A 15,728-nucleotide genomic window follows, 5' to 3' on the forward strand; every position below is an offset into this window, starting at 1 on the left:
GATTTGGATGCCTTTTATTTCTTTGTGTTGTCTGATTACAGAGGCTAAGATTCCAATACTATGTTGAATAACAGTGGTGAGAGTGGACATCCCTGTCTTGTTCCTGACCTTATGGGGAAAGCTGTCAGTTTTTCCCCATTGGGGGTGATATTAGTGTTGGGTCACTCGTATGTGGCTTTTGTAATCTCGAGGTATGATCCTTCTATCCCTACTTTCTTCAGGGTTTTTATCAAGAAAGAATGCTGTATTTTGTCAAGTGCTTTCTCTGCATCTATTGAGAGGATCATATGGTTCTTGTCCTTTCTTTTATTGATGTGATGAATCACGTTAATTGTTTTGCGGATATTGAACCAGCCCTGCATCCCAGGTATAAATCCCACTTGGTGGTGGTGAATAATTTTTTTAATGTTTTGTTGGATCCGGTTGGCTAATATCTTGTTGAGGATTTTTGCATCCATGTTCATCAGGGAAATTGGTCTATAGTTCTCCTTTTTAGTGGGGTCTCTATCTGGTTTTGGAATCAGGGTAATGCTGGCTTCATAGAAAGAGTTTGGAAGTTTTCCTTCCATTTCTATTTTTTGGAACAGTTTCAAGAGAATAGGTGTTAACTCTTCCTTCCTTAAATGTTTGGTAGAATCCCCCTGGAAAGCCATCTGGCCCTGGACTCTTGTTTTTTGGCAGATTTTTGATTACTAATTCAATTTCCTTACTGGTTATGGGTCTGTTCAAATTTTCTATTTCTTCCTGTTTCAGTTTTGGTAGGATATATGTTTCTAGGAATTTGTCCATTTCTTCCAGATTGCCCATTTTGTTGGCATATAATTGCTCATAATATTCTCTTATTATTGGATCAACATTTTAAATAGAAGATACTGGGAAATCTGCAAAATGAGTAAGTGTTCAGGATGGTGTGGCCATGCACCGAAGGGATGAGAACATAGATTTTAGAATATGGCAGATCACCTTGCTGGTTACATGAATGTGAGAAATAGCTTGTCAGAATTTCAACTGTCTGAGTTGGAAATCAGGGATAATAGCATCTCAGGTGTTAGGAGGGCAACAGATAAGAGAAATACTGGTTCTAACAATGCCTGGCATACAGTAACAGGGGTTAATATTATTACTGACACCAATAAGCAGAGCGTAATGCTCGGTTTCTACACATATATTTTTCAGTGGATTTCTTCCCTTGACTCTACAATATCAAATTAAGGGACACCTGGGTGGCTCAGTCAGTTAGGGGTCTGCCTTTGGCTCAGGTCAAGATCTCAGGATTTGTGAGTTTAAGCCCCACGTCGGGCTCTCTGCTTTCCACACAGAGCCCTCTTTAGATCCTCTGTCTCGCCCTCCACCCCGCCCAAGAAAACAAAACAAAAAAACAACAATGGAAGAAAACACAAAACAACTAAAATAAAACATCAAGTTACAAAAATAGTGCAAACCTATATAAAGTTTATTAACAATTGGAAAATATCTGAATAGTCCTTAAAAGCCTACAAAGTTCCTTATTTTACTTTTAATTGAAGTACAGTTGGGGCTCGACATTATATTAGCTTCAGGTGGGCAACATAGTGATTTGACAATTATGTATGTTACAAAATGCTCCCCATGGGGAGTGTAGTCTCCGTCTGTCACCATACACTGTTATTACAATATTATTGACTAGTCCCTATGCTGTACTTTTCATTCCTGTGACTTACTCATTTTACAAGTTTGTACCTCTTAATTTCCTTCACCTATGTCACCCATCCCTCCAAACCCTCCCCACTGGTGACCACTAGTTCTCTGTATTTATTAAGTCTGTTTCTATTTGTGTGTTTGTTCATTTGTCTTGTTTTTTAAGATTCCACATATAATTGAAATCCTGTGGTATTTTTCTTTCTCTGACTCATTTCATGTAGCACAATGCCCTCTATGTCCATTGACATTGTCCCAAAAGGCAAGATTTCATTGTTTTTTGTAGCTGAGTAATAGTCTATTGAGGATATATACCACATGGTATTGACTGATGCTTGTTTCCATATCTTGGCTGTTGTAAATAATGCTACAATAAATGTAGATGTATGTATATCTTTTGAACTAGTGTTTTCATTTTCTTTGGGTGAGTACCCAGTAGTGGGATTGCTGGGTCATATGGTACTTATATTTTTAATTTTTTGAAGAAACTCCACACTTTTCCTCAGTGGCCACACCAACTTACCTTCCTACCAACAGTGTCCAAGAGTTCCCCTTTCTCCACATCTTCACCAACACTTGTTATTTCTTGTGCTTTTGATTCTAGCCATTCTCACAGGTGTGAGGTGATATCTCATTGTGGTTTTGATGATGAGTAATGTTGAGCATCTTTTCATGTGTCTGTATGCCTTCTTTGGAACATGTCTACTCAGGCCCTCTGCCCAATTTTTAAGTCAGATTATTTGGGGTTGGGTTTTTTTGTTTTTTTGTTTTTTGATATTGAGTTGTATGAATTCTTTATGTATTTTGGACACTAACCCCTTATTGAATATACCATTTGCATTTATCTTCTCCCATTCAGTGTGTTGCCTTTTCATTTTGTTGATGGTTTCCTTTGCTCTGCAAAACCTTTTTATTTTAATGTGTCCCAACTGTTTATTTTTGCTTTTGTTGCTATTGTCTGAAGAGACAGAACCAGAAAATTATTAAGACTATTATCTGAGCATTTACAGCCTATGTTTTCTTTCTTTCTTTAAATAGACCTTTTAAACCACTTTTTTTTTCAATATATGAAATTTATTGTCAAATTGGTTTCCATACAACACCCAGTGCTCATCCCAAAAGTTAAACCACTTTTTAAATGTTTATTTATTTTTGAGAGAAAGAGAGAGTAAGAGTGGGGGAGGGGCAGAGAGAGAGGGAGACACAGAATCCGAAGCAGGCTCCAGGCTCCGAGCTGTCAGCACAGAGCCCAATGCGAGACTCAAACCCATGAGCCATGAGATCATGACCTGAGCCGAAGTTGGACATTCAACCGACTGAGCACCCAGGCGCTCCTCTTTTTTTTTAATTTAATTTATTTTTTTTTTATTTACTACATTCAGTTATCACTTTTAGGTCTTTAATCCATCTTGAGTTTATTGTTGTGTATGGTGTTAGAAAGCGGTCCAGTTTCGGGGTGCCTGGGTGGCTCAGTCGGTTAAGCGTCCGACATCAGCTCAGGTCATGATCTCACGGCTTGTGAGTTCGAGCCCCACGTCGGACTCTGTGCTGACAGCTCAGAACCTGGAGCCTGCTTCAGATTCTGTGTCTCCCCCTCTCTCTGCCCCTCCCCTGCGCATGCTCTGTCTCTCTCTGTCTCAAAAATAAATAAAAACATTAACAATTTTTTTAAAAAAAAGAAAGCAGTCCAGTTTCATTATTTTGCACACAGCTCGCCAATTTTCCCAACATGGTTTATTGAAGAGACTGTCTTTTCTCCCGTTGCATGTTCTCTCCTCCTTTGTTGTAGATTAATTGCCATAAAAGTGTGTGTTTATCTCTGGCCTCTCTGTTGTGCTCCATTGATCTATGTATCTGCTTCTGTGGCTGTACCATACTGTTGATTGCTATAGCTTTGTAATATACTTTGAAATCTGGGATTCTAATTCCTCCAGCTTCACTCCTCTTTCTCAAGACTGCTTTGGTTATTTGGGCTCTTTTGTGGTTCTGTACAAATTTTAGGATTATTTGTTGTAGTTCTATTAAAAAAAAAAAAAGCAACAGTACTGGTATTTTGATGGGGATTGCATGGGATCTGTAGCTTGCTTTGGGTAGTGTAGACATTTTAACAGTATTTGTTCTTCCAACCCTTGAACATGGAATGTCTTTCCATTTATTTGTGTCTTCTTTGGGGCGCCTGGGTGGCTCAGTCAGTTGAGCGTCCGACTTCAGCTCAGGTGATGATCTCGCGATCATGTGTCAGCACAGAGTTGCTTTGGATCCTCTGTCCCCCTCGCTCTCTGCCCACCCCCTCCTTGCTTGCACGCATGCACTCTCATTCCTTCTCTCTCTCTCAAAAATAAATAAACGTTAAAAAAAATTATTTGTGTCTTCTCCAATGTCTTTGATCAATGTTGTATAGCTTTCAGAGGACATTTCTTTTTATCTTCTTGGTTAAATTCATTCCTGGGTATTTTATTCTTTCTGCTAGAATTATAAATAAGATTGTTTTCTTAATTTCTCTTTCCACTAGTTTGTTATTAATGTATAGAAATAGGAATCTATAGACTTCTGTATATCTATTTTGTATCCTGAAACTTTACTGAATTCATTTATTAATTCTAGTCGTTTTTTGGTAGACTTTAGGGTATTCCATGTATAGTATCCTGTCGCCTGCAAATAGTGAAAAATTTTACTTCTTTCTTACTTATTTGGATACCTTATATTCTTTTTCATGTCTGATCATCCGATTGCTGTGGCTAGGACTTCCACATGTTTGTTTGTTTTTTTAATTTTTTTAAATATTTATTTATTTATTTTAAAAGACTTTTTTTTAACGTTTATTTTTGAGACAGAGAGAGACAGAGCATGAACGGGGGAGGGTCAGAGAGAGAGACACAGAATCCAAAACAGGCTCCAGGCTCTGAGCGGTTAGCACAGAGCTCAACGCAGGGCTCAAACTCACGGATCGTGAGATCATGACCTGAGCCGAAGTCGGACGCCCAACCGACTGAGCCACCCAGGCGCCCCAATGTTTATTTTTGAGACAGAGAGAGACAGAGCATGAATGGGGGAGGGGCAGAGAGAGAGGGAGACACAGAATCCGAAACAGGCTCCAGGCTCTGAGCTGTCAGCACAGAGCCCGACATGGGGCCCGAACTCACGGACCGTGAGATCATGACCTGAGCTGAAGTCGGACACTCAATCAACTGAGCCACCCAGGCGCCCCTATTTTTCTAAGTTGTTTTTTTGTTTTTTTGTTTTTTTTTTTTAGGACTTCCACATGTTGAATAAAAGTGAGCACATCCTGTCTTGTTCCTCATCTTTGAGGAAACGCCTTTAGCTTTTTACCACTGAGTATAATGCTCGCTGTGGGTTTTTCACATGTGGACTTTATTATGTACATTGAGTTATGTTCCCCTTAAATCCACTTTATTGAGAGTTTTCGTGATGAACACATGTTAAGTTTTGTCAAATGCTCTTTTCTGCATCTGTTAATCATATGATTTTTGTCCTTCATTTGTTAATGTAGTACATTACGTTGATTGATTTGCAAATCTTGAGCTACCCTTGTGTCCCTGAAATAAATCCTACTTGATTGTGGGGAATGATACTTTTCGTGTATTGTTGAATTTGGTTTGTAGAAGATTTTTGCATGTATGTTCATCAAGGATATTAATCTTTAACATTTTTTAATTTGCATCAAGATGATGCTGGCCTCCTACTGTGAAAAATTTGGAACGTTTCTTTTCTCTCCTATTTTTTGGAATAGTTTGAAAAGAATAGGTATTAACGCTTCTTTAAATGTTGGTAGACTTCATCTGTGAAGCCATGTGGTCCTGCGATTTTGTTTGCTGGGAGCTCTTTGAATGCCAATTCAGTGTTGTTCCTGGTTATTGGTCTGGTCAGGTTTTCTATTTCTTCCCAATTCAGACTTGGACTTGTACATTTCTAGGAATTTGTCCATTTCTTCTATCCATTTGTCCAATTTGTTGGTGTATAATCTTTTGTAGTAGTCTTTGTAGAGAGAGAGTGTGTGCAAGTCGGGGAGGGCCAGAGGGAGAGAGAGAATCCCCCGCAGGCTCCAATCCCAGTGCAGAGCCTGATGTGATTTCAAACTCCTTAAGTTTCTTGAGGTGTATTTTGTGGCCTAACATGAAATCTACCCTGGAGAATGTTTCATGTACACTTGAAAAGAATTTGTATTCTGCTGTTCTTGGATGGGATATGTATCTGCGCGATCCATCTGGTCTCATGCGTCACTCAAAGCCACTGTTTCCTTGTTGACTTTCTGTCTGGACAATCTGTCCACTGACTTAAGTGGGGTGTTGAAGTCCCCTCCTGTTGTTGTATTACTGTCAATTTCTCCCTTTATGTCTGTTAATATTGTCTTTATATATTTAGGTGCTCCTATGTTGGGTGCAGACAGATTTACAACTGTTATAGCCTCTTGTTAGACTGATCCCTTTATCATTATGTAATGATGTCTCTTGTTACAGTCTTTGTTTTAAAGTCAATTTTGTCTACCCTAGCATTGTTTTTTGCTTCCACATGCGTGGAATAATTTTGCCATCTTTTCACTCTCAGTCTGTATGTATCCTTAGGTCTGAAGTGAATGCCTGAGGCAGCATATAGTTGGGTCTTGTTTGTTTGTTTGTTTATTCCATTCAGTCACTTTATGTTCTTTTGATTGGAACATGTAGTCCATTTACGTTCATTTTTTCCAAGTTTTGGTTTAAATTCTAGTTAGGGGCGCTTGGGTGGCTCAGTCAGTTGAGTGTCTGACTCTTGGTTTGGGCTCAGGTCATGATCTCCCAGTTAGTGAATTTGGGCCCCACATCGGGCTCCATGCTGACAGCGCAAAGCCTCCTTGGGATTCTCTCTCTCCCTCTCTCTCTGTCCCTCCCCTGTTCAGGCACTCTCACTCTGTCTTTAAATAAATAAATAAATAAATAAATAAATAAATAAATAAATAAATAAATAAATTAAATAAGTAAGTAAGTAAGTAAGTAAGTTCTAATCAGTTAACATATAGGGTATTATTGGTTTCAGGAGTAGAACCCAGTGATTCATCACTTACATACAACATCCAGTGCTCATCCCAACAAGTGCCCTCATTAATACCCATCACCCACCTAGCCCATCCCCCACCACCTCCCTTCAGCAATCCTCAGTTTGTTCTTTGTCATTAAGGGTCTCTTATGGCTTGCTTCCTTTTCTTTGTCCCCCCCTTACCATATGTTCATCTGTTTTGTTTCTTAAATTCCACATATGAGTGGAATCATATGGTATTTGTCTTTTCTCTGACTGACTTATTTCGTTTAACATAATACACTCTAGCTCCATCCACGTTGTCGCAAATGGGAAGGTTTTATTCTTTGTGATGGCTGGGTAGTATTGCATTGTGTGTGTGTGTGTGTGTGTGTGTGTGTGTGTGTGTGTACATACATACCACATCTTCTTTCTCCATTCATCAGTTGATAGACATTTGGGCTCTTTCCATACTTTGGCTATTGTTGATAGTGCTGCTTTAGACATCAGGGCGCATGCACCCCTCCGAATCTATTTTTTTTGATCCTTTTGGTAAATACTTAGTAGTGCGATTGCTGGATCATAGGGTAGTTCTATCTTTAACTTTTGGGGGAACCTCCATACTGTTTTCCAGAGCAGCTGCACCTGTTCATTCCCACCAACAGTGCAAAAGGGTTCTCCTTTCTCACATCCTCATCAACATCTCTTGTTTCATGTGTTGTTAATATTAGCCATTCCGACTGGTGTGAGGTAATATCTCATCATAGTTTGGATTTGTATTTCCCTGATGATGAGTGATGTTGAGCATCTTATGTGTCTGTTAGCCATCTGGTGTCTTCTTTGGAGAAATGTCTATTCATATCTTCTGCCCATTTCTTGACCAGATTATTTGTTTTTTTGGGTATTGAGTTTGATGAGTTCTTTATAGATTTTGAATACTAACCCCTTATCAGATATGTCATTTGCAAATATCTTCTCCCATTCCATTGGCTGCCTTTTAGTTTTGTTGATTGTTTCCTTTGCTGTGCAGAAGCTTTTTATCTTGATGAAGTCCCAATAGTTTCTTTTTGCTTTGGCGATGTGTCTAGTAAGAAGTTTTCCGGCCAAGGTCAAAGAGGTTGCTACCTATGTTCTTCTCTAGGATTTTGGTGATTTCCTGTCTCACATTTAGGTCTTTGTCCATTTTGAATTTATTTTTGTGTGTGGTGTAAGAAAGTGGTCCAGTTTCATTCTTCTGCATGCTGGTGTCCAGTTTTCCCAACACCATTTGTCAAAGAGACCATCTTTTTTCCATTGGATATTCTTTCCTACTTTGTCAAAGATTAGTTGACCATATAGTTGTGGGTCCATTTCTGGGTTTTCTATTCTGTTCCATTGATCTGTGTGTCTGTTCCTATGCAAGTACCATACTGTCTTGATGACTACAGTTTTGTAATACAGCTTGAAGTTTGGAATTGTGATTCCTCCAGCCTTTCGTTTCTTTTTCAGGATTGCTTTCGCTATTCAGGGTCTTTAGCGGTTGCATAGAAATTTCAGGATTGTTTGTTATAGCTGTGTGATACATGCTGGTAGTCCATTTACATTTAAAGTAATTATTGATAAGTATATAGTTCTTGTTATTTTGTTAGTAAACAAAATTTGTTGCTCTTTTCCTTTGTGATTTGATAACTTTATTGTTGTGCTTGGAATCCTTTCTCTTTATTTTTTGTGTATCTTATGGGTTTTGGGTTTGTGGTCACCATGAGGTTCACATGTAAATTCAGTGTAAATAATAGTCTATTTTATGTTGATGATTGCTTAAGTTGAAACACATTCTAAACGCTCTACATTTTTCCTTCCCCTCCACATTTTATGTATATGGTGTCATACTTTACATTTAAAAATTTTATGTATCCTTTAACTGACTTTTGTATATATAATTAATTTTACTACCTTTGCCTTGTAACCTTCATACTAGCTTTAGTAGTGATTGATTTATCACCTTTATGTCTGGTTTTATCAGTGACATTTTTTCCTTTCATAATTTTCTTTAAAAAAAAGTTTATTCATTTTGAGAGAGGGCGTGCACACACACGAGCGAGGGAGGGGCAGAGGGAGGAGTGAGAGGGAATCCCAGGCAGGTTCTGCACTGTCAATGTGGAGCCCAATGTGGAGATCGAACTCACTAACCGTGAGATCATGACCTGAGCGGAAACCAGGAGTTAGATGCTTAACTGACTGAGCCACCCAGGTGCCTCTCCTTGCATAATTTTCTTAATTCTAGTTATAGCCTTTTCTTTTCTGTTTAAAGAAGTTGTTTTAACATTTTTTGTAAGGCCAGTTTAGTGGTAATGTTCTCCTTTGACTTTTGTTTGTCCTGGAAGCTAACTAGCTAGCCAGCTATTCATTCATTCATTCATTCATTCATTCATTCATTTAGAGTGGGAGAGAGCACTTGAGCAGGGGAGAGAGAGAATCTTAAGCAGGTGCCAGGCTCAGTCCCACAATCCTGGGATCATAATCTGAGCTGAAATCAAGAGTCAGATGCTCAACTGACTGAGCCACCCAGGCACCCCTGTCCTGGAAACTCTTTATCTCTCCTTCAATTCTGGATCATAACCTTGATGGGTAGAGAATTCTTGATTGTAGGCTTTTCCTTTCTGTACTTTGATTATATCATGCCACTCCCTTCTGGCCTGCCAAGTTTCTGCTGAAAAATCAGCTGATAGCCTTATGGGGTTTCTCTTGTATGCAATTATTTGCTTCTCTCTTGCTGTTCTCTAGACTCTCCCTTTGTTATTCATTTTTGACACTTAAATTTTTATGTGTCTTAGTGTGGACCTCCTTGGATTCATCTTGTTTAAGGTTCTCTGTTTTTCCTGGACCTGGATGTCTGTTTTCTTCCCAAGGTTAGGGAAGTTTTCAACTGTTATTTCTTCAAATAAGTTTTCTGCCCCTTTCTCTCTTCTCTGTCTGGAACCCCTCTAACCCAAATGTTAGTACAAGCTATGCTCATTTAAAAAATTCTTTTTTTTTTTTTTTAAATTGCTGTTCAGCTGGCTGCCTTCCATCACCCTGTCTTTCAGATTGCTGATCCTTTGTTCTGCATCCTCCAATCTGCTGTTGATTCCCTCTAGTGTATTTTTCATTTCAGTTAGTATATTCTTCAGTTGTGATTAGTTCTTTTTGTTTTTTTCTTTAAACAGAGTAGGAAATTCCTCTTTGTTCATTTATTTATTTTGGAGAGAGAGAAAAGGTGAGTCAGGGAGGGGCGGAGAGAGAGAATCCCGAGCACTGACAGTACAGAACCTGACACTGGGCTCGAACCCAAGAGCGATGAGATCACAACCTGAGCTAAAATCAAGAGTCAGACTCTTAAGCCACTCAGCCACTATATTTCTGTCTCTTTGGTTGAAGGTCTCACTGAACTCATCCTCCCTTCTCTCCAGTCTGTGTAGCACCTGACGATCGCTTTGAACTCTTTATCAGGCAGATTGCTTATCTCCATTTTGCTTAGTTCTTTTACTGAGGTTTTGTCCTGTTCTTTTGCGTGGAATATATTTTTCTGTCTTCTCATTTTGTCTGAGCCTTCATCTGTTTCTGTGTATTAGGTCAGCTATGTCTCCTGGTGATGACGGCAGTGGCCTTATGTAGAGGTGTCCCGTGGGGCCCAGCAGCACAATCCCCCCTGGTCAGCAGAACCAGGAACTCCAGGGAGGTCAGTTGTGTGGGCTGCGTGCTCCCTCCTGTGTGACTGGCCGTGGCAGCTGTGGGTGTGCCAGTGGTCAAGGCTGGCTCCCCTCCTCTGGGGCAGGAGTCTTTTTGGGTGGATGGGTGGGTGGAACACAGGGTCAGGACAGGCAGGGCTAAGGTGGTGGATGGAGAGCATCAGAACTGACTCCCACAAGGACTGACCAGCTAGGCTGAAGGGGGTCAAGGAAAATAGTACCTTCAGCACTCTCGTTCCCTGAGAAAGCTCCTACAGATCTCTGATCCTCTGACACATGCCTTAAAATCACTGCTTCTGTGCTGGCCCTTTAAGAGTGGACTCTCGGATTCTTTAATTGATATATTTTTAAGTTTATTTATTTTGAGAGAGAGAGAGTGAGTGGGGGGGGTCAGAGAGAGAGAGAGAGAGAGAGTGAGGGAGCGAGACTCCCAAGTAGGCTCTGAGCTGTCAGCGCAGAGCCCAGTGCTGGGCTCGATCCCACGAATGGTGAGATCCTGACCTGAGCCAAACCAAGAGTCAGGTGCTTAATCGACTGAGCCACCCAGGTGGCCCAGACTCTTGGATTCTTATGGCGCTTTGCCTCTCCCAGAGTTAAGTCCACTGATTTTCAAAGCCAGGTGTTACAAGGCTTGTCTTCCCAATGCAGGTCTCCAGGGCAGGGGGTGCCCGAGGTAAAGTCTGATACCCTCACTCGTGAGGGAAAATCTTGGTGCCTGGGATATCCTTCTCACTTGGGCGTCATTATGCTTGGGCTTTGCTTTCCAGCTAGGTCTCCACCCCTCCTACCCTTCTCAATGGGGGTTATCTGTCCGTGTCTTTAGCTGTGGAAGAGCTGTTCTGCTAGTCTTCGAGTCATTTCTGTAGTGAGCTGGATCATGCATAGTCATTGCCTCTGTGTGTGAGCAGGAGGAAACGAGCTCAGGTCCCTCTCCGCCATCTTCACAGTCTGCTCTCAAACTTCTTTAAGATGCAGGCTCTTGGGGCGCCTGGGTGGCGCAGTCGGTTAAGCGTCCGACTTCAGCCAGGTCACGATCTCGCGGTCCGTGAGTTCGAGCCCCGCGTCGGGCTCTGGGCTGATGGCTCAGAGCCTGGAGCCTGTTTCCGATTCTGTATCTCCCTCTCTCTCTGCCCCTCCCCCGTTCATGCTCTGTCTCTCTCTGTCCCAAAAATAAATAAACGTTGAAAAAAAAAAAAAAAAAAAAAAGATGCAGGCTCTTATTTAAGCTTCCCAGCATTCCTGCAGGATCGCATTTTACAGAATAGGAAACGGAGACTGAGGGCAAGGAAGTTATTTCCCGAAGTTTCAAAGCCGGTAAACAAAGGGTCAGGTATAGTCCAGTGTTGTCCCACTATTCCTGATCAGAGCAGGGCAACCTTCATTTATTCCCATTCTGTCTGTGACTCGGGCTGTGGCGTAGGGAACAGAGATGGTGAAATCCCAGCTCCCTGCACCGATTGCCCAGGCTTTGTAAATAACTGTTTCTGAATCTGGCTGGTGACGATGTAGAGTTCACTCTCTGATATCTACCGAGGAGTACGGAGGGGAAAAATGTGCTCGGTTTTATCAGAGATGCCAGTTAGTGGAGAGTTACATGGGTGAGCTAGTTTCGAAGACTTTATCTTGCAACTTACATGAATCGGAAAGGTAGTTGAGTATCTGGTGTCCTCTAGGCTCAGGGATCTGAAAGCTGGTCATCATCGTACTGGGGAGCCAGGGTGGAGAGAGGCAAGGTGCCTCCCTTCCTCCTGTTCCTGACCCCGGAGCCCCTGGTTGGAAGCAGCCACCGTAATCCACAGGTCAAATCTGAAAGGATTCCGGAACACCCACCAGCTCCTCGTGCCCTCGGGGTACCCTCCCCACAGACCCCAAGCCTGGTGGGGAACCGGGACGGCTGCCTTCCCGCACATCTCACCTGCCTGAACTGAATGGTGATAACCATATGAGACCGGCTACTGCTGGCGTTCATGTTGGTCGAGGCCGTGGTCCTTATTTTTGTCCCTTGCTCCATCAGCCTTTCAATCTGCGCGTAGTTCTCACAGGGCACTGACTTCAGGCCATCCACATAAAAGCCCAGGTGTTGATCCTCCCTTACTTTTAGTCCTCCGGGTTGCTTGGTTCTAGACAGCAAGTCTCGTATCTGTGGATAAAAAGAGTATAAACTTCAGGAAGCCAGGGATTTCCATTTATGTCACTCTTACGCCTCTGTCTAGGATATATTAAATTTAAAAAAACTTATTGGGGCCCCTGGGTGGCTCCGTTGGTGAAGCGTCTGACTTTGGCTCAGGACATGATCTCACGGTTCGTGAGTTCGAGCCCCGTGTGGGGGGCTCTGGGCGGACAGCTCGGAGCCCGGAGCCCGCTCTGGAGTCTGTGTCTCCCTCTCTCTCTGCCCCTCTCCTGCTTGTGCGCGCGCGCTCCCTCTCTCTCTCTCTCTCTCTCAAAAATAAATAAACATTAAAAATAAATAAATATTTATTGAATGAATAGATGCTAAATTTCGGTAGGTACTGGACACTCTCATAATTTAGGTGAGTAAGCAATAGGGGAACAGCCAACACGAGGGAAATCTGTTGTAATTGCTGGCGTAAGCCTAGTTTTCTGAAACTCAGTTCTAGTATTTTCTAGTACCTCAGGCAGCCCATCCGGCCTGTGAACTCCCTTCCTGTGAGATCAGTAGATCCTGACATAGTTCCTGACATAGGAGAGGCACTCCGTGAATGCTTTTTCACAGGATGGTGCAATCAGAGCGAGGCTAACGAATAATGTTTAACACACTGTATGTTGTGAATTAGAAGCGTCTGGAACCACTTCTACAGTATGACGAAATATTGGAGTGGGTGTGCACGGGTGTCTGGCTTTCAACAGGTGCTTCTAAAACATTGTGCTTGAAACCCTTATTCTCTTATTGCCATGAACGTTCTCCCAGGAGCCTTGTTAACTGTTTGATTTGATTAGCAACTCCTTTGGGGATAACATAGAAATACACCATCCTAGTCCCGGTCTGAATTACCACAGAGTCTCTATTACAAAGTAGTGACATTTTACTGAAAACAGTGACAACTAAAAATAAAAATAAATAGCAGAGAAGAGCGTGCTGAGTACCCAAGGTCAGCAGAAGGCCTGATGCACCTGGGGGGGGGGGTGGAATCACCATCCCCCAAATGCCACCATCCCGAACCCTACTTCCAAGGGAAACTGATTCAATCCCGAAGGTATTTGCGCCAGTCAAGTCTAACAAGAGAATGAGGGTGATTCTTTGAATCTTCTTGTCGGAGATTCGTGAGCTGTCACACCTAGACCACGGCCTCGGGTGCAAGCCCGTGTTTCCTCTCACCCAAGAAAAGCCACTTCGGACAAGGCCAAGTAGGTCCTGCTGTGGGAGTCTGGTAGAGGCAGAGGCCCCCAGAGGGGTGGTTCGGTGTCTTATGATACCGAGACGTCTGGGCTGGGAGCCTGAAGACCTGGGTTCTCAGTCCTTGTTTTGCTTCCAGCCTGGGAGTGCTTTGGAAAATCTCTTATTTTCCTAGGGTTCATAATAGGAGGGGGCGGATTAAACGATCTCTGAGATCTCCCCCAGGTCTGTTGCTCCACAGCTCTGCATCCTAGAACCAAGGCAAGATCGCAGAGGGAAGCTCGGGCGAGCCAAACTAAGACTTAGTGGACGTAAGGTGCCAGAGACAGGGGCAGATCCTGGTGCCAGCGCCCTCCAGGGAGTGTCTGGAGATCAGAATTGGGTGACTCTCATAAGACCTTCTTCACTCACCTGGGCTTTCCCGGGACTCCCCTAACTCTGCCTCTATTTGGCACGCCTTCAAATCCAACTTCCCTCTGCTGCTAGAGAACGCTCCCAGAATCCCAGTCCGATCATCTGATTTCCCTGTAAGATCCTCCACTGATTCTCCACTGCCTGCAGGACAAAGGCCCCTCGCTCTTAGGCAGAGCCTATCTTTGGCTTCATCTCCTGACGTCCCCACCGTGCCTCCAACTCCGGCTACCCAGAGTACTTACTCACTGTTCCCTTCAGTGCCATGCGCCTTCAGGTATTTTTCGACTGGTGAAAACTAATCCTGGCCCAAAGTGCCCCTATCTGTGCCCCGAGCCTTCCCGCAGCCTCGCCAAGCTCATACACATCTCTCGAGGCCCAGTCTGAGTCCAGCGTTGACCGATGTTGCCAATGCGCTTTACTTTTCATGCCGCACATGTAAGGCATCACTGTCTGGAGAGGTGTTTTAAGCTCCCACCAGACTCCTCCGTGGCAGGAGTTAAGTCGTGGGACTCACTCGTCCTCAGAGTCTGGTAGGATGTCTGAAACATCACAGGTACCTAATAAGTTTCACTTTAAGTACCTAGAGGAAAAATACCGGAGACTCATGGAATATGAGAAACGGAAATGTTCCTAAGATGTCCAGTGTTCTCATTTTAGAGACAAGAAGACAGAATTCTAGACAGTGTATCATCATAAACAGATGTCAGTAGGGAGACCACAATGAGATGCCCACCAGAAGTTGGTCATAAAAGAAATTAAATTGTCTTCCTAAAGTTATTGGTGTAAGGTAAAGGAGCCATACTGTCTTCCAAGTCTTAGCAACTTGAAAGAAATAGAAACTTAACCAGTGACCTTGACATGAGAACCCATTTGGAATCCACAACTATATGGTCAGTCAATCTTTGGCAAAGCAGAAAAGATATCCCATGGGAAAAAGACAGTCTCTTCAACAAATCGTGTTGGGAAAACTGGACAGCAACATGCAAAAGAATGACACCGGACCACTTTCTTACACCATGCACAGAAATAGATTCAAAATGGGTAAAGACCTAAATGTGAGACAGGAAACCATCAAAATCCTACAGGAGAACACAGGCAATAACCTCTTTGGCATCAGCCCTAGCAACTTCTTTCTAAATATGTCTCCTGAGGCAAGAGAAACAAAAGCAAAAATAAATTATTGGGACTTTACCGAAGTAAAAGGTTTCTGCACAGCAAAGGAAACAATAAACAAAATTAAAAAGCAACCCATGGAATGGGAAAAGATATTTGCAAATGACACATCAAAACGATGGTATCCAAAATCTATAAAGACCTTATCAAACTCAACACCCAAAAACCAAATAATCCAATTTTAAAAAGGACTGAAGACATGAACAGACATTTCTCCAAAGAAGACGTAGAGACGGCCAACAGACACTTGAAAAGATGCTCAACATCATTCATCATCGGGGAAATGCAAAGCAAAACCACGATGAGATGCCACCTCATGCCTGTCAGGATGGCTAAAATTAACAACACAAGGAACGACAGGTGTTGACAAGGATGTGGAGAAAAGGAAACCC

General features: G+C 42.4%; 1 protein-coding gene across 1 annotated transcript in view; it reads right to left on the reverse strand.

Moving 5' to 3' along the window:
• Nucleotides 1-15,728, reverse strand: part of LOC123586588 (kinesin-like protein KIF28P) — a 78,918-nt gene that overhangs the window by 40,406 nt on the left and 22,784 nt on the right. Inside the window, exon 5 of the mRNA XM_045455813.1 lies at nucleotides 12,310-12,534. Coding sequence (XP_045311769.1) covers nucleotides 12,310-12,534 — 225 coding nt within the window. The remainder of the gene's footprint in view (nucleotides 1-12,309; nucleotides 12,535-15,728) is intronic.

Source organism: Leopardus geoffroyi, chromosome C3 (assembly GCF_018350155.1).
Source record: "Leopardus geoffroyi isolate Oge1 chromosome C3, O.geoffroyi_Oge1_pat1.0, whole genome shotgun sequence".
NCBI classification, from domain to species: domain Eukaryota; kingdom Metazoa; phylum Chordata; class Mammalia; order Carnivora; family Felidae; genus Leopardus; species Leopardus geoffroyi.